The sequence below is a fragment of the Monodelphis domestica genome, chromosome 3, assembly GCF_027887165.1.
Source record: "Monodelphis domestica isolate mMonDom1 chromosome 3, mMonDom1.pri, whole genome shotgun sequence".
Lineage (NCBI taxonomy): Eukaryota > Metazoa > Chordata > Mammalia > Didelphimorphia > Didelphidae > Monodelphis > Monodelphis domestica.
In genome coordinates this window covers 433,975,164-433,994,734 of record NC_077229.1, presented here as the reverse complement: position 1 = coordinate 433,994,734, position 19,571 = coordinate 433,975,164, and the positions used below count along the sequence as shown (strand labels likewise).

Genomic DNA, 19,571 nt, shown 5'->3' with positions numbered 1-19,571 from the left:
ACTTTAATGCTCACTGTTGTAATCCAATTACTTCTTGCTTCGTTTTTGAAATTTTTTTTTTTGGTTAACCACTTGAAAAGAAATCTTTTTAATAATGTATTCCTTGAAATTGGCACATATAAGTTTAACAGGAGCACTAAGAAAGTTTTATTTGTATTCTAGTAGAAAAGAATGAGGAAGAAGGGGGCAAAAATGGGTAGTAAAAAAGGGATGTTGGAGAGAGAATAAAAAGAGATAATAAAGTGCCAAGAATATTGACTTCAGACATCACAGTCATTGATATCAAGCCATTGGTACTGGGACATATCACCTTACCACAGTGGGAATATATTTCTTTGCTTTTTACATTGTAACAATGATTCTTTTTTTAAAATTTAAACAATTTTTTACATTTTAATTGTTTATTTAAACATTTTTCCATGTTTATATGATTCATTTTTTCTTTCCTTCCCCTATACCCTCTACCTTCCCAGAGCCCACCAGCAATTCCATTGGATTATACAAATGTTATCATTTTATACCTATTTCCATATTGGATTTATTTTGCCATTTTTTTTTGCAATAGAACAATCTTTTAAAACCAAAACCCCAAATCATACATCCATATAAACAATTGATAAGTTATAAGTCATATATTTTTCTTCTCTGTTTCTACTCCCATGGTTCTTTCTCTCAATCTGGATAGAATTCTTTCTCATAAGTCCCTCGGGATTGTCCTGGATCACTGTAGTGCTACTAGTAGAAAAATCCATTACATTGGCTTGTTCCACAATGTTTCCATTTCTGTGTATAATGTTCTCTTGGTTCTGCTCATTTCACTCTGCATCAGTTCTAGAGGTTCTTCCAGTTCACATGGAATTCCTCCAGTCATCATTCCTTATAGCACAATAGTATTTCATCTTAGATACCACAATTTGTTCAGCCATTCCCCAATCGATGGATACCCCCTCCCTTTCCAATTGTTTGCCACCACAAAGAGCATAGTTATGAATATTTTTGTACCACCCTTTTTTGTTATCTCTTTGGGTTAGAAACTCAGTAGTAGTAGTATTGCTGGATCAAAGGGCATGCAATCTTTTAAAGCCCTTTGGGCATAATTCTGAATGCAACAATGATTCTAATCATTTATTATCAGTGGACATTGACCAAGGAATTTGACATCTTATTTTTGTGTTTATATAAACTGATCTATGTTTCTAGGAGGAGATAGCTCTTGAATTGTCTCAGCTAATATCAGGCAAGCAATTAAAATTTAGATTTAAACAGCTATTCTTAAAATTAATTTTATTCCCAGAAAGTACAAATCAATTAACTAGATAAATACTGGGGAATATTTTAATACCTTAGAAAGTTCAGCATCACAAAAGTCATATTAATCTTTTAAAATTATGATAATTGCATTCTGGATAGAGTAATATGAAAAAATCTACAAAAATGATTTTTTTTCTTTTTCCTCTCCCTTTGTACATCTTAATAGCTCCTCACAAATACTACATTGGATTTCGGTATGTCCATCCTTTAACAGAAGAAGCAATTGAAGAGATGGAGGAAGATGGTCTTGATAGGGCTATTGCTTTCACACAGTATCCACAATACAGCTGCTCTACCACAGGTGAGGGCATCTCTTTTAATATGGCATATTAAATATTTCTCAATCAAAATAATATGAGGTACCCTGTGAGCCAGAATTCTAAAGGTAAGGATAAATAATTTAAGATTTGAATGGCAAATCCAACTTGACTCCTTTAAAGAGTTTAGGTCAGTCTGTTTGAAATCTCATGGTTCATCTTTCACTTGAGTTATTGCTTGGTCTGTTGAGAATTACAAGTGGTGAACAGAAAGTAGTAACTGAGAGTATTCCAATGCAACTCTATACTGAAGTAGTAATGAACCTAAAGCCACTTTCAACAGTTGTTAATAAACCCCACTTTTTTGATTTCCTTACATTTTCTACTTTGTAGATGAGACAAAAAAACATAGTCATTTAAATAACTTTTCAAGGCAAAGATGTCTACATTTGGCATTGTTCTTGATTTTGGAAAGTAATGTAGCTTCATGTTGCCCAGGCTTGTGACTATGGTGACAGAGATTGATTTGGAAATCTCTAACTCACTAATTGTTGATGAGTTTTGTCTCTTCCATAGCCATTAACCACATGGACAGTGAAAGCTTGCATCTTGCTTCATAGTCTTGTGATCAGCTGGTTGGTTTTTGCTGCTAAACTACTACTAGATATGAAAACCTAAATTTCTTCCCTGTCTTAGACTCTAGCTGCCATTGCATTTGAACTATCTGTCTAAAGCACTAACCATTAAAAAAATACCTGATTCCTCAGAAACAAATGTTTGATAAACAATTGGGTTGAATTTTTAATTTCTTTGGAAAATTTCCCTAATGGAACATCATTGGTAAATAGCTCAAATCTCATAGGGGAGTTATCTATACCATGCTCATTCACTCAATAAAAATATACATTTCTCTAAGAAAACTCAATATGTAAAAATCATCCAGACTTATAAAGCAAGTAAATTTAGGGACTGGTTATTTAAATTATGATTCCTTTTACAGATTTCCCTTAAATAGCTAGATGTTTTTTAGTGCATGTGCAAAAATTTAATATTTTTATAGTATATTTATCACATGAAGCATGCCTGTACTTCTAAGATGTGTGGTGCTCAAGAGGTACATTAATTCTCTTGGGCCATTTGAGTATTGTTCATTCATATTATCTTTTTAAATGTTCCTCGTTGTGGCAGAACCACAATTTCTTAATTCCTAATGTATTGATCAAAAGCAGCTCTCTCATTGTCTTCACCTTCTCAAATAGTTCTTTTGGTCCACTAAATGGTGCTGATCTAAAAGAGCTACTAACCCACACCTATATGTTTGGTTTGAGGTGTACTTGTAATAACTGCCAGATGATATTTCAGGTGTTCCTTACACTGAATTCATTAGTTTAAATTAGGTAATTTTGTTTAATTGTACCCCGCTTTTGTGTATTAAGCTTACTTTTTGTGGGTTACTTTCTGACCTGAGTAAATTTTAATTAAAATATGACACTGCCATGTCTAGCATTTTAAATTGGATACCTTTCCTTTTCTTGTAGTTCTTTTATTTAGAATAATCAATAAATTGGTGATGTGAGACATCTTAAGGTCACAACACAAGGATCACATCAGAGTTGGGGGCGAGATTCTGAAGTCATTCATTCAGTCATGTGTTTAACCCTTGGCCCTGTTGCCTATCCACTTAGACCAGCGGTTCTCAACCTCTCAATTTGTAGCAATGAGAATACATAATGCATATCAGGTATTTACATTCCGAATCATAACTAGCAAAACTACAGTTTTGAAGTAGCCACCAAAAATATATTTTGGTTTGGGGTCACTGCAATATGAGGAACTGTATTGCGGGGTCACGGCATTAGAATGGTTGAGAACCGCTGCCTTAGACTAAGGAAGAATCATTTGAAACTACAGCCTTACAATTTGAGGGTAGGGGGAGGAATTCTAACACAAGCTTGATGCCAATGCATAAAATATATGAACTACTTCATGTAGGGTACTTGTACAAGAATTGGACTGTTTGACTTATTCCAGGGTTCAGTGTTTCTTTTTTTTTCTTCTTCTTATCTTCTCTTTTAGTAAATTGACTTTCAGAAACACTAGAATGCTTTCTCAGAAAATGATGATTTCAGGAAAATAACTAAACCCTAACAATGGTCTTTTTCACTGGGAGAGACCACAAGTATGAACGTCTACTGTAGATGATACAAGTCTGTTGTAATTGAGCATTTTTATTTATCTTCATTTCCATGTTGTTTAATTTAGGTGCATTTTAAAGTATTTAAATGATTATAATTATATCAGTTTGGTATAGAACTATACATTACTGGCCCTACAAACCCCTTATTTGTTTTTATTATGAAAATGCATTTATTAAGCACCTACCTATATGTTTTAGGCAGTAGCTTAAATGCTATTTATCGATACTATAATAAAGTTGGGAAGAAACCAAAGATGAAGTGGAGTACTATTGACAGATGGCCTACTCATCCTCTCTTCATTCAGGTAAAGTGGAAGATTGCTAGCATTGTTTGTAGCTTTAGTTGTTGGTATTAAAAAAGTTTTTATCCCTACTTGCTTTGTGTAAGCTTCTCTTTGAGTTTTAACTCTCTAAGTTATGCTATTTTGGATGTTTTGCACATTAGCTTAGCTTTTTTGGTGTTAATCTGTGGAGAAATTTATATACTGAAATGTTCAGACTTTTTAATCTTAAAAAACTTAAGTCACAAATACATATATTTATTTATTAGATTGTGAATAGCTCTAGGGTAGGGACTATATTTTGCCTTTCTTTTATCTCCAGTGCTTAGCACAGTACTGGGAACACAGTGGGTACTTAATAAATGTTTATTAACTGACTAATTTATTTAGTGATGTCTCATTGGTGTGGAACTTCATCCTCTTTGAGCAGCATGGCCTATATATATATATATATATATATATTTATTTATTTATATATACACACACACACATATATATATACACACTATATATATATGTATGTATATATGTATAGATAAATCATTAAATAGAAAGCCTTAAGAAAATTACATTAAATTATATTTTAATAATTTTTTGTCTAAAGAACATAACATGATAAAGCATATATGTGTTGGTAATTCAGTTAGAGAGAATTATTTCCTTGTTTTCATTCTGTTACAGATTAGATTTCTGACAGTAATAAGATTTATTTAAGACAATGTCTTCGAATCCTTTTTGGGTTTGCATAGTTTGCTTAATTTTATTTGCATATAATGCTGTTGATAATGATTACTGGACATCATACAAGGGTGTTCTCTTTTCTTCCATAAATGAAAGCTATTGCTTTTTTAAAAGTTTACTAGCTTTTGGGAGAATGTCCATTTAATATTTTCAAGACTTCCTATTTAAAATCTATAACCGCTAGGTGGTGCTCAGCATCACTGTGAATTTGGGTTAAGCTCCTTAGAGAGTCAGTCTATAATATCCCCTTAGGTCATGTTGTAGGTGATGTAATAGATTAATATAATAATATTTCATATCTAGAAACTAGCGCATAATGACCATTTTAAGAAGTGACTTGAAAGGAATGAACCTGATTTTTGTCACAGAGACTTTTTTGTTCCCCTGTCTTCCTGACTATGTGCAGAGGGTTTTGTTGTGTTCAGCTTGAACATGAACCCGAACCCTGGCTGTCTCCTCTGCCTTTGCTCTGGAGAGGCTTGTGAGTTTGAAAGTAGGGGTGTTTCAGGTCAATACTGACATGTGGTAGCAAAGCTGAAGAGAGATCTGCTCAGCATCTGCTTGCTCCCAGTCATCTTGTGAGTAATTAGATTTGCATTAAAATTCAGCTCTTTGAAAAGGGGGGAAGTAGAAAGAGGGAAAAGTCTCTTGATTGAGGAAGTCTCTGTTCAGAAAATGAAAGGGAGTTTCAGAGTCATTTAGCTGCCTTACTCCACAGTGTGATTGAAGACTAAGGACAACCTTTTCTCTTTCTTTGTGCAATTGGATTGCATATAGAAAATGCTGCCAAAGGGATTTTTTAGGTGATTGGAGTGGCACTTGTATTTATCTGTTGCTCTTTAATTTTTGAGCTTGTCATAGATAATCTTAAAACATGATAAAACTGTATTTATCACTTGCTGTTTCATAAGTGGCATAAAGGAGATTGTTTTGAAATTCTAGTTCCTAATACACTCCAGTCTTAGTAGTAAAATTATTCAGCAGAAGAGAAAAAAAAACCACAACTCAACAAGCTGAATGAATAAAAAAGGCATCATGCAAACATATGCTGGAAAAAATCAAAACTCATTTTCTTGTTTTGCATGTACTGAATTGGTTTTTACTCAGAAAATAACAAAATACAATAATAATTTTACTAGCTTCCCTAATAATATAGTTTAATCTGTTGGAGCCAATAGTATCAATGCCAGTTTGAGGCATCAAGCAGAATTTTGCCAAGGACCTCCTCCCTAGCCCTCTAATCACAGACAGAGCTTACCTGGGCTACCTGAATCCTAAAGATCAAAGGGGGATTTTCTGTTCTACTGCTTTGTCAGGTTCTGCTTTATGATATAACTTTTTAAAGGAGGTAATTGAGTCTTGAGCCATGGGCAGATATATCAATTACACAAATGTATACTGTTTTGGCAAATTGGCATTTCCAGCTTAAAAGATGGGACAAATAAATGATAAAAGAATATTGTTGTTAAAGTGAATAAGAAAGGTATACTTTCTTATTGAAAATTGGAATGGTGAACAGAACTTTAGGATTGAAGTCAGGAGGCTGATACTGTGGCCTTGGTTCTGATTCGATGACCTTGTATCAGTTGGCAGATTTCTCTGTACCTTATTTTCCTCTGATGTTTGTGATGGGATTGATACTAACTTCTTATTAAGAGATTGACTTTTTGTCTTGAAAGATGTCATAAAAATAGAACAGCATTTTCTTATGTTTTCCTACCCTTATTTCCATCTAATGTATTTTAGTTTAATGTGATGTGCCTGAAAGCCAAACTAAGGAAGTTTTAGAAAGACCTAGTAAGCTGTTTTCCTGCTAACTGTGCAAATGAGTGATCTTAAAACAACTTCTCTTTCCCATATGTGTTTCCTCTCCATCTGGAAGTGTGCCCTATGCCTCCCAAGGGGAAGGAGACACAGAACATACATTTTCAGTGAGCCATTAGCAAGCTTTAGAAGTTTCCCATCAAATTCCCCTGGCCCCTAAAACTGTTGTTATCCATTTTGAAGATGAACTAGAGGAGGAAATACTGTACCTTGGACTTTCAAGAAAATAAACTTTTTTGTTGTTGTTTTAATGTTATCCTGAGAATGTTCTTGTATAATTTACTTATTTCCAAAGTTTGCTTCCTTCTTCTGACTTTCCTACCCATTTCTTTTTAAATTTGTATTTGCATAGTGCTTTGTAGATCACATACAAAGAGAACTGGACCAGTTTCCACCAGAGAAGAGAGGAGATGTGGTCATTCTTTTCTCTGCACACTCACTACCAATGTCTGTAAGTAATAAAATAATTTTTTTTGGAAGATCAAGGGGAAGTTTATAGATAATATTGTCTCCTTTTTGTGATCAGGAATTATTGCCTCCATTTTATAAATTTATAAAATCAATTTATCCTTAGAAGCCCCTATATTTTTAGGCAAAGAATGATACCCAAAGCAATCTTATCTGTTGGTGCTAAATTAAATTCTTTTTCAGTGTCAGCAACTAGATTGGTTAATGTGCATCATCCATGACTAGGTATATTCCTTTTATGTACTCATATATGATAAAAGCACCATTCATTGAAAATTAGAAGTCCAAGTCAAGGAGATTGGAAAAAAGGAACAAATTCCATTGCCTTTAACTCTTTGTTGAGAGGCAGTTGAACTTCAGGTTAGAGTTCTGGGACTTGTCAGCAAAACTGGACTGGTTAAAGCTGAATGACAGAGCCTAAAATGGAGCCATTTGATTACTCTTCCTTCACTCTCAGATTTATTTAAGGAGTTATTTGTTATTCACAAAGTCATCAGTGTCATCCTTTTAGAGTTTCCTCTTGTGATTTTCATCAGAGACATACTGTCTAGTTGATTCTTTGTTTATCAGAACATCTTTTTTGAGGAAATAGTATATCTAAATAAACCTTTTAGAAAAAAGAAGTTGAACTTAAATAAATGAACTTCCTAAGAAAAAAGCATCAGGACCAGATGGATTTATAAGTGAGTCTACCAAACATTTAAGATCAACTTATTCCAATATTAAATAAATTATTTGAAATAATAGGTAAAGAAACTTCTCTTATGAAACAAATATGGTGCTGATGCTTAAACCAGAAAGAGCAAAAACAGAGAAAGAAAATTACGGACCAGTTTCATTAATGAATATGAATATAGAAATAGAAAATAGGAATATAGGAATATAATACTGGCTAAGAGACTATGGACAATATATCACAAAGATTATACATTGTGACCAAACAGGATTCATACCAGGAATGTATGGATGTATTTTTATATTTATATTTATTTATATTTTATAATTTTAGTTATATGTTGGGGAGCTAAAACTCCATATTTGTTACTTTTAGAATATTCCATCAGTCTTTATATTTAAAAAGTAACCAATATAATTTTTTCTTCTTAAAATATTAATGAAGATTCAATTTACATATTTTCTTGCTTTCTAGAAAGTCATGTTTGCCCTAAAAACATTTTGCATGGAAAATTATTAATATAACTGATTGTTCTACTAACAAAAGTAACAGAAATTTTAGGATCATATCAATAGATGCAGAAAAAAACTTTTGACAAAAAACAACACTCATTTCTATTAAAAACATTTGAGGGGGCATCTAGGTAGCTCAGTGGATTGAGAACCAGGCCCAGAGATGGGAGGTCCTGGGTTCAAATTTGACTTCACACACTTCCTAGCTATGTGACTCTGGACAAATCACTTGACCCCCATTGCCTAGCCCTTACCACTCTTCTCACTTGGAACCAATACAGAATATTGATTCTAAGATGATAAAAAAGCATCTAAAACCCTATCGAGCATTATTTGTAATGAGAATAAGCTTGAAGCCTCCCCAATAAGATCAGGAGTGAAACAAGGATGTCCATTATCACCAGTGTTATTCAGTATTATATTAGAAATGCTAGCAAGAGCAAAAAGAGAACAAAAAGAAATTGAAAGAATCGAAATGGGCAAAGAGGAAATAAAACTATCTTCTTTCTGCAGATGATATAATGGTAAAAGTCTAGAGATTCAACTATAAAATTAGTTGAAACTATCAATAATTTTAGCAAAGTGGCAGGATATAAAATAAATCCACATAAATCATCAGCATTTCTATTGATTACTAAGAAAGCCCTGCAAGAAGAGATAGAGATACCCCATTTAAAATAACTGTTGATGGATTGCAAAGTGAATGTTCAAAACAAAAGAAGTCTGTAGCTAAAGAACAAAACTGGGATATGAGCAAAATACAAATACAAGCACCTATGATCCAATTATGCCAACAAAATGAAAACACAAAACTAAGGGTCATGATCAAAGCAGGTAATGAAATCTAAATAAAATACCTGGGAGTATACATGCTAAAAAAAACCCCAAGAACTACATGAACATAATTATAAAATACTTTACATAAAAAGTCAGATTTAAATAATTTAAAAAATGCTAATTTTTCATGGTTGGGCAGAACCAATATAATAAAAAGTACAATCCTCCCTAAACTTATCTACTTATTCAGTGCCATCCCAGTTGTCACCAAAAATATTTTATTGAGCTAGAAAAAATAATAACAAATTAATTTGAAAGAACAAAAGGTCAAGAATATTGAAGGAGTTAATGGAGAGAAAAAGTAAAAGATTTTTAATTGTATTATAAAACAGTAATTATCAAAACTATCTCATACTGGTTAAGAAATAGGAAGGTTGGTCAGTAGAACAGAACCGACACACAACAAACAGTAAAGATTCAAACTTTTGGGGTAAGAATTTAGTATTTGGTAAAAATTGTTGAGGAAACTAGAAAGCAGTCCAATAGAAACTATGTATAGACCAATATATCACACAGTTTACCAAGATAAGATCAAAATGGATACATGACCAAGACATAAAGAGAGATATCATAAGCAAACTTGAAGAATGTGAACCATATTTCCTATCAGGTTTGTGATTAAGGGAAGAATTTTTGAATAAGCAAGAAAGAGAACATTGTAAGATATCAAATGGATAATTTTGATTACATTGAAATAAAAAGAGTTTATGCAAATAAAACGAATATAGCCAAAAAGGAAAGCAGAAAATTCAATGATAAATTTTATGGAAAGTTTATAGACAATTTTTATAACTAGATAGAGGTCTCATATCTCAAATATATAAAGAACTTGGTCAAATTTGTAAGAATGAGACATTCCTCAATTGATAAATGATTAAAAGATATGAAAAGAGAAATGCACAACAACTCTGATATATCCTCTCATACTTATCACATTTACTAAAATGATAAAGGGCAAAATGACAAATGTTGGGAGTGACATGGAAAAACAGGGACACTAGTTCACTGATGGTGAAACTGCGAACTGATCCAATCATTTTGGAGAGTAGTCTGGAATTATGCCCAAAGAGTTATAATATTTTTGATGTATCTTTTTACCTAGCTATACCATTAGTAAGCCTGTTTCTCAAGATGATCAGGTAAAAGGGGGGGGGGAACCCTATACATCCTAAAATATTTATAGCAACTCTCCTTGTGGTATCACAGAACTGGAAATTGAGGGGATTATCCTTCAATTGAGGAATAGCTAAACAAGTTGTGGCTTAGTTTTGAAAAAACATGGAAAGCCCTAGGTGAAATTATGAAGAGTGAAATGAACAGAACCAAGAGGACAGTGTGTAGCAATAGAAATTTTGTTTGAAGAATGATTTGTGCATGTCTACCTTTAGAGTAAGACCTGATAAAAAGCATGCATGACATCATTTTATACATACATGAATATGCACATATGTATAGTCACAATACACACACACACACACACACACATATTTTTTTTTTTTTTGCTGTCAAATGATGCTTTCCCTAATGTGGGGAGGGAAAGAATGAGATACTCGGGAACTTTACCTAACAAACAAACAATAAATAAAAACACAACATATATTTAAAAAGCACATGCTTCTGGTTTCAGAGAATCCAGTGTTCATGTCATGTTGGATTTTAAATAATTAAGATAGTTGGACGATATAAAATTATCTATGACAAGCAAATTTCATGCCATTAAAATGCCATTAAAACCAGTTGGAAAGGAGACCTGACACAGAGATTATCTAACTCAAATTTCATTATCTCACATGTGTAGCTAGTGTTAAAATATAATCACTTTGCTTCGTGCTCTTCAATATTTTGCTCCTATAACTTCTCACCTTGGAATGGCACAGATCATGTACTAGTTACCAGTTTCTTCCATTTGTTTTTGAATGATTTCAGTCATGTTTTCCTCTCTTTGTGACCCCATTTGGGGTTTCCTTGGCAAAGATACTGGAGGGTTTACCACTTCCTTCTCCAGCTCATTTGACAGGGGAGGACATGGAGGCAATGGGGTTATAAGTGATTTACTTAGGATCACAGTAAAGAAGTATCTGAGGCCAGATTTGAACTCAGGAAGATACGTCTTCCAGAAACTAGGCCCAGTGCTCTATCTACTGTGCCACCTAGGTGTCCCTAGTTTTTCCCCAAGGGGAGTGAAAAAAATCTCTTTAAAGCAGACATACATAGTAATATGACTTCTGTGATAAAGATGAATGGTTTTTGCCCACTGTCCATTGTTAGATTTAAAATAGTTTGGAGCGTTAAATTGTTGTAGATAAGAGAGTGGGAGCCATAAACTGTTAGATTTAAAATAGTTTGGAGCGTTAAATTGTTGTAGATAAGAGAGTGGGAGCCATAAACTGTGATAATTAAAATGTTTGGGAGTAAGGGAGATATATATAACAATTATGACCTCTGAAATATGTTTTCTACTGTGTCTTGGGTTTATATAAATATAAGATGTTCGCCAGGGAATATATTCCCAATTTATGAATATGCCCAAGCCAACTGGGTTTTATAGAGAAATTTAAAGGGCCTCAAGCCAATAAGGCCTAGACCTCAGTCCTAAGAGATAAATCAGTCAGTTGGTTTTATCACTCACCCAAGATCTCTCTAGGTAAGGCTTCTCATGCCAACCTCAGGCTCCACCTTCAAGAGAGCCTCCTTTCAAGAAATGTTTCCAGAGAATTCTCCTCCTGACTCCTCCTGAGTTCTCCTTCCACAGCCTCCTTCAAACCTCTCCAGGAACTCTCCCTCCAGGACCTCTCCTCTCAGACCTCCTTCAGAGCAAAACCTCCTTAGAGCAAAACCTCCTCTTCCTCAGTCCTCAGACCCCGCTATTTTTAAGCAAACACTCTAAGTTCCCTCCCCTCAGTTCTCACATCTACCAATCACTGTCCATGTCTCCCCTGTGCCAATGGTGGCTCTAGCTTAACCCAGGACTGCCCAGAGGTCTGTTTCCTTTGCACATGTCTGTTGAAGGTCATATTCTCAAATAATTAAATCTTGATCTTTGCTGCAGCCCTTCCTAAATCCTGTTACTCTGAGTAGGGTGGAGATTGTAGTTTCCAAGACCTGGTTCTGTCATTCCAAGTATCTCTATTGTATCAATTCTAAAATCAATCATGACTCAAAGAACTTCCTGTTCTATGCTTAAGCATAGGTCAAAGCCCTTTCCATTGTTTAGCAAAAGGTTTCTGTCCTAAAGTAGTCTTAAGTAGGGAGGAGAAGGATCCTCCCATGCCAAGGAGTTTCACATTCCAATAGAGTTCTTACTATCAGTAGGAAATTTTTTCAAGTATGCAATTTCCCAATGGGGAAATTTCCAACATTCATAAGTCTAAGAAATTTTAAGGTTTACAATCCCCCCCTGATGATCATGGGAGACCAGTCTCCCCATTGATCAAACAACATAATCAATTTTGTAATTCTGAATTCAATTCTAACTATAGATATACACCATATTCAATTTTCTAAGAGAATTAGAATAGTGAGAGAGGAAATAGAAAAGAAAGGAAAGCAAAACCAATGTTTTGCTAGGCGCATTGACTGAAAGCCAAATTAGGGGTAGTCTCTTTTGGCATAAATGTGTACAATTACAATAAATGTCCAATCAAAGTTCAGTTCAATCAATCATATCCAAAGTTCATTCTTGATCTTCTTGATGAAGTGTAGGTTTTCGGCATCTTTCTGCAACAGTTCATTCTCTGGATATAAAAGTTTCAAGCTTCTTTCTTGAAGATCTTTTCTTGAACAGAATCAAATCTTGAATTTTTACAAAAGTACAATCTTAAACAAAATTCAAAATTCTTGGATTTTTATAAAAATACAATCTTAAACAAAAAAAATTCAAAAATTCTTAGAATTTAAATTAAAATACAATCCCCCCTGAAGTAAGTATTAAAAAATATCAAGTTTAGCTCAGAATGCAATGTTCAGTTATGGAGGTGTATGTGTCAATTATCAAAAGAATAGAAAAATAATCAAAAACATAAGAAAAATTCAAAATAGGCCTTGTATAGGTCCAGTTTAAAGTAATTTCTATCCCATAAGTATGTAGGACAGAATGCAGTAATATTTCACTTAGCCATTTGTAGCCAAGACTACAGGAAGTTGCCATAATATAAGAAGAAAAGAATTAGAATTCTATTTTGATGGGGAAATGTCATTCCCTCGTCTGATTTTTTTTTTCATTCTCAGGGATATAGGGAGCCAGCATGATAGTCAAGCTTTGTACTTGTTTGAGTACTTCGTAAAGAGTGTAGATACAAGGAAGTCCTACGACTTAAACATAAGTTAAGCGTCGCAACCTCGAGTCTCACTTTAATATTTCTTGTGTGCTCTATTGGCACTATTCAGGTTTAGTCTGTGCTCCTTGTTTTTATCCCTTTTCCTGGAATCAGACACAAACATTAATCATAGTCCTATAATATTTTATCAATAAATGGCAGGTTCCCATAGTTTAAAGCTTTTAGGTATATATTGATATTATAGCAAGAATATATATTAACTTCTATTAATGCAGGAAAAAATATAAATATTAATTATGTGTACCTTCAGTACAAAAAATGAGAAAAAAATCAAATATTCTGATCGAAAAAGAAAAGAAAAGAAATAATAAAATTAAGAAAAAAATCAGTAATTCAATGTGTTCTTAAAAAAACAGCATCCATTTGTCTATGGATTATTATCTCCAATTCATATGATAAGATATAGTCACAATTCATATGATAGGATAGAGTCAATCAGTCTCAGCAGAAGATGCTTTCTTCACATGTGAGCAGTGAATCCAAGAGTCTCTTTCTCCAATCTTTATAGATGTTGGAGTAGTTAATAATATTTGGAATGGTCCTTCCCATGAAGGTTGAGTTGCTCCAGTTCGCTTGAAATTCTTGATATAAACTTTATCTCCTGGGTTCAGGTCATTTCTGACCTTAATGAAGTTAGGTTGAGTTTTAAAAGCTAGTCATATCAAACAGGAGGAAAGGTAAACAAGGGCTTTTAATGAGAGTTCATTATTAGCGAGTCATCCTAGGTTGAGAGCTGGAAGGGCGTTCAGAGGCCATCTTACTCAATCTTGTCCATATTTCACAGTTCAGAAAACAGAAGCCATGAGAGATCAGCTCATTTGCCCAAGGTCACCCAGGCAGTAGATGGCAGAGTCAGGATTTGAATCTAGGTTTTCTGACTTCAAATCTAGTTCTCCCCTACTCCTTTGTTTCCTCACTTAATTGTAGTTCTGATGTTTAGTGTCATTTTTCTTGAAACAACAACTGATGGAGACATAGTAAAAAGAAGAGTTAGCCCATTAATGGATACATGACTTTGGACAAGTCACTTTACTTTTTTAGGTCTTAGTTTTCCCTTTTGTAGAATAAAGCGGTTAGATTGGGTGTTCTCGGAAGGCTCTTTAAGTCTTAGATACTCATAGCCATGGAAAGAATCGTGGCTGTCACTTTGAAAAGAGAAAAGGACTAGAAGGTGTTTATCAGCTAATAATAATTTCATTGGGTTTATAAAAATATGTTGATGTGTCCTAAAGTTTCTTTTTGGTGTCTGTTTTACTTTGTAGCAATTTTTATGTTTCATTTTTAAACAAAGGAAAAATTGCTTGTATTTCATTTTTTAAATGGTCTTAGCTGAACAGTCCTGTATCATAGGTACTGAAAGCCAAACAGGCATTTCACTTGGCTTGTTGACATGTTGGTAACATGGTTCATATGGCACTAAAGCAATAATGGATGCAAAAAAAGAATAAAACGGGTAACAGAGAAGAGTCTGGATAGAATCTGTTGAAGTCCATTTCACTAGCTTAGAACTCAGCTTTCTGTCCTAAAAGCCTGGCATCAATACCTAAAAGATGGCATATTGTCCCTTTCAAACGTCTAATAAACCCCTCCACCCTGGGGTTGTTTTTTCTTTTGTTTAAGTTGCCAGACTTGATATAAAGGCTGGGGGAAGGGGAACTGGGCTCAGGGAGGCTGGGGTGACTTTTTATGGGTCTTTACTGCCACCTGCTGGTCAAAAGCAAGGCACCCTGTGCTGCTTCCTTGCTCTCACCTTCAGTTTAGGACAAGTGGGGCCATGGAGATAATAAGATCCTCATATGAAAGTCTTTTTACTGAACAATGAACAACAGGGTTAGGAGCTCATTCTGATTTTTTGGAGTTGGACCCCCTACATAGAGGTGTAAAACATAAGTACAAGATGGTCCTCGTTCCTGAGTTTATAATCTAGGCCTTTTGTATCCTTTTCTCCTCTATTTTATTCACTTTATTGCATCTCCTTTTATTTATTCTGTCACTATCGGCTCTAGGCTTTCTTCTGAGTAAATTAGTATCTTAATTCTCATTTAATAGTCTCTTTTCATGCTCCTTCTTGCCTCATGTAGTATATTTGTTGGACATTCATATATTTTTACACCAAACTGATCCTTTCTGTCTGTCTTTTCTATACAATGTACTTTTTTCTCACATATATGACAGGTGAATTTGGTAATAATTCTGATAATGATAGAATTTTGATTATTAGAACACTTATGTAATTTTAGAGGACAGACACCAAATCCAGTTTCTCCTTAACTGTACTTTGGCGGTCCCCCTGACTACCTTGCCTGGCAGTTCCTCATGTGATTGGAGCCTGAGAGCATAATCTTTCTTGACCACAGGCAGTCAATCGAGGTGATCCTTATCCACAAGAGGTGGGAGCGACGGTCCAAACAGTAATGGAGAAGCTGGGGTACTCCAACTCTTACCGACTTGCCTGGCAGTCCAAGGTATGTGTCAGAATCCAAGAAGTCATTTCTCTAACTAAATGCTAAAACGTTGAGCATGATATCATATGCTATCAGCACTTAGGTAGGCTTGATGATTTTGAAGTCTGGATACGGGCCACAGAAACACAAATCACTGTAGAGCCGAATAGGGGGGAAGGGAAAAGAAAGGGATCCGAAAATAATATGGTGGTTGATTTAAAGAGATTCATTATTGTAGCAAAAATTTCATTAAACACTTAGCAAATATTTATTTTAGGAAAGATACTCTGAGAGGATTCTTAGAAAAAAATGGTCTCTGCCATCAGGGAAGCACAGGAAGCAAATATAACCTGTGGAGAAATGAATACATGAGTAAGTGGAAAGACATTTGCTAAGTATGTGCTAAACACTGATCTAAGTGCTGCAGGGCACAAAGTGGTGAGGCAGTACTTACTCTCAAGAAAGTCATGTTCTGGTTAGGAGGAGGTAACACATGGAGGAAGAAATGTCGGGGGCATGAGATCCTAGACCTAGAGCTGAAAGGGGCCTCAGGGGCCCTCTAGTCTAAGCTTATTAGGCAGAAAACGGAGGCAGCTGGTGGCTGGGCCTGCAGACAGGAAGACCTGAGCTGAGATGCAGCCTCAATGGGACTTTGTCACCTAACCTTTCTCTGCCTCTATAAAATGGCGATACTAGTAGTATCTATTTGACAGAGTTGTTGGGGGGATCAAACAAGATAATATTTGTGAAGTGCTGATTAGCACAGTGCCTGGTACATAGTAAACACTTAATAAATGCTTGCTCCCTTCCTCTTATTGCTTCAAACAAATAGTAAGCATAAAATGTAGGATTTGAACCCAAGTCCTCTGAGTCCTAGGGCTCTTTTCACTGTACTAGCTGAGTAAGGACTAGTTAACAGTACTTAATAGAGGCTTGTTGAATTGAATTTTTGTACAAAAACAAAACAAAAATCCTTAAATTAATGAATCTTACCACTTCTGGTTTATCAGTTCCTTGTTTCCATCTTCCTCCTCCCACCTTCAGTTATCAGTGCCTCCATGGTGAATATTTAGATTTCAAAATGATAAGTTCTATGTAAGGCCCATCAGGGGATGTTTATGTTGTCATTAATATTTTATTTTCATAGGTTGGTCCAATGCCGTGGTTGGGTCCACAGACAGATGAAACTATCAAGGGACTTTGTGAGAGGGGCAGAAAGAATATCCTTTTAGTTCCAATAGCATTTACCAGCGATCATATTGAAACCTTGTATGAACTAGACATTGAGTATTCTCAAAAATTAGCAAATGAGGTAAGATACTTTTAATTTCATCACTGAAGAGAATTGCTATGTACATGTGTATTTCTAACTTCCCAAGTATGATGGCACATTTGTTTATATGAAAAAGATCACTATCTTCAGAGGTTTGAGTGATTTTTATGTAGAAGATAGAATAAACTTACTTTTCTTGACCCCTAGAAGACAGAAATAGAATCTTCCAGGAGGAAAAAAGAATTTTGGAGTAACTAAAGGTGTTAAAAACCGAGATGAACTGTATTAGATAGTGAGTTTCCCTTAATGGAAGGTGTTCAGGCAGAAGCACTGTGACCTCTCATTAGTGCCATTTTATTTATTTTTATTTTAATAACAAATATCCACATACTTTTTCCAAAGTTGTATGATCCCATTTGTCTCCCTTCCTTCTCTCCTCCCTCCCAGAGTTGACAAACAATTCAGTCTGGGTTTTACTTGTTTATCATGCAAAACATATTTCCATATTATTCATTTTTATAAGTGAATAATCTTATAGAAACCAACCCCCAAAACATATACCCAAATAAACAAGTGACAAATCATGTTTTCACTTGCATTTTTACTCTAACAGCTCTTTTTCAGGAAGTAGAGAGCATTCTTTTCAGAAGTCCTCAGAATTGTTCTGGATCATTATATTGCTATTAGTAACAAAGTCAATCACATTGGATCATTCCACCATATTTCAGTTACTGGGTACAGTGTTCTCCTGGTTCTGCTTATTTTACTGTGCATCAGTTCATGTAGATCTTAACAGCTCTTTCTGAAATCATCCTGTTCATCATTCCATATAGCACATTAGTGACGTTTTATAGAGAATTCATGATTCAGTTAGAGATTGTCAGACTGGATGACCTCTGGTGACTTCTGGAGACTTCTTAAAAAAATTATATATATACGGTTTATTATTTTGAGGAAAGACCCTTTTATTCATTTATTTATTTGTTTGTTTGTTTGTTTATTTTGGAGGCTTCTTCCAAGAAGCCTTATGATTCTATGACTCCATCTGAATCCCAATAATTCAGAATCGATAGTGATTTTAATTAAGATTGGGTTAATATCTACCCCACTTCTTTATGAAATCTCTTCTTCATACAGTAATTTCATAGTGTGAAAAATATTGAAGGGGGAAATGTTTAAAAATAATTAAGAATATTTTAAAGTATCATTTAGAATCATTAACAAATGAAAAATATTTATTCATTAAAGCAGGTGGCTTAATGATCACTATTAGATAACACCTTTTAGCTTAGTTTGAATAATCTATACTATGTGAAACTGCCCTGTTTTTCAAGTCAGTAATTCAGACTTTTCATTAATCCTGTCCAGTGTCTTTCCATTAATCTGAATTAGTCAGGTTTTAGTTATACTGTAATTCCTTTTCTCCTTGATACAGGCACTTAATTTGGGTTTTTTATAAAATGGGCTTTTTCTGCTATGTGTTAAAAGGCACAAGGTTTTTAAAATTGCATGTTTTTTCTGAAGTATGAGAATAAACATAGAATCATGTGCTAGTAATTTTCTTCACTCTTATGTACTGACTTAATTAGCTATTTGCCACTGTGTTGTGATCAATCTGATTATTGAAATAACAAATACCATCGTTAGCATCTTGTAAGATGGATGTGAATTGTCATTCATTATGGAGAAAAACTATAGTTCAGCTATGTTATGAATTAAATGAGCTTTTGTGGGAAACCTAACCACCATTTATAATTATAACATTTTAGCCTATGGGAAAATGCATTATGCATTTATGGAGAGAGGGGACTATGGCAATGGGAACACATAGCCTTCTACTGTGGTCACTAGCCATCCCTTACACAGTGGCTTCTTGCTTTTAAGGAATTCCACGTGGAATGTCTGTTCCTGGTATGGTACTGAATGGGACAGCCTCTGTGTAAGGTAGACGCTGTGTATACAGAATGCTCATATGTTGAAGGGTGCCTGGACTATGTATTACTAGTTCTGTTGGAAGGCTTTGAAGGAAACTTGTAATTAGCCAAAATGACGTTTGTAGATAATTTTTTTCTTGTTTAACCATACCATCCCTGTCCACTATTACTAATGCAGTTTATACCAAGAATTTATTTGAGAATTTTTTTCCATATTGAGTGATATTTCACATCCATCTTATATTGGTATTTGTTATTTTAGTAATCAGATTGATCACATCAGTAGCAATTGGCTAATTAAGTTAGTCCATAAAAGGGAACAAAGAAACCGTCTCACCACCATTTATAATATTGTTTGTATGGTAATATGTGTTATCAGTTTCAAGCTACTGAAAAATGAATTTTTAAGGACATAATCTCTCTTTAAATTGAGGACTATCTGTAGCATTGACTGCTATGAATTCTAGCAATTCTCCGTT

General features: G+C 34.4%; 1 protein-coding gene across 2 annotated transcripts in view; it reads left to right on the top strand.

Moving 5' to 3' along the window:
* FECH (ferrochelatase) overlaps positions 1 to 19,571 on the top strand; it is a 56,579-nt gene that overhangs the window by 29,245 nt on the left and 7,763 nt on the right. For both annotated transcript variants that reach the window (XR_008917846.1, XM_007487537.3), the window contains exons 5-9: positions 1,478 to 1,612; positions 3,964 to 4,070; positions 6,964 to 7,062; positions 15,799 to 15,906; positions 17,033 to 17,197. Coding sequence is in view for 1 of the 2 variants with exons in the window: in XM_007487537.3 (XP_007487599.1) it covers positions 1,478 to 1,612; positions 3,964 to 4,070; positions 6,964 to 7,062; positions 15,799 to 15,906; positions 17,033 to 17,197 (614 nt within the window). In the remaining variant the exon portion in view is untranslated. The remainder of the gene's footprint in view (positions 1 to 1,477; positions 1,613 to 3,963; positions 4,071 to 6,963; positions 7,063 to 15,798; positions 15,907 to 17,032; positions 17,198 to 19,571) is intronic.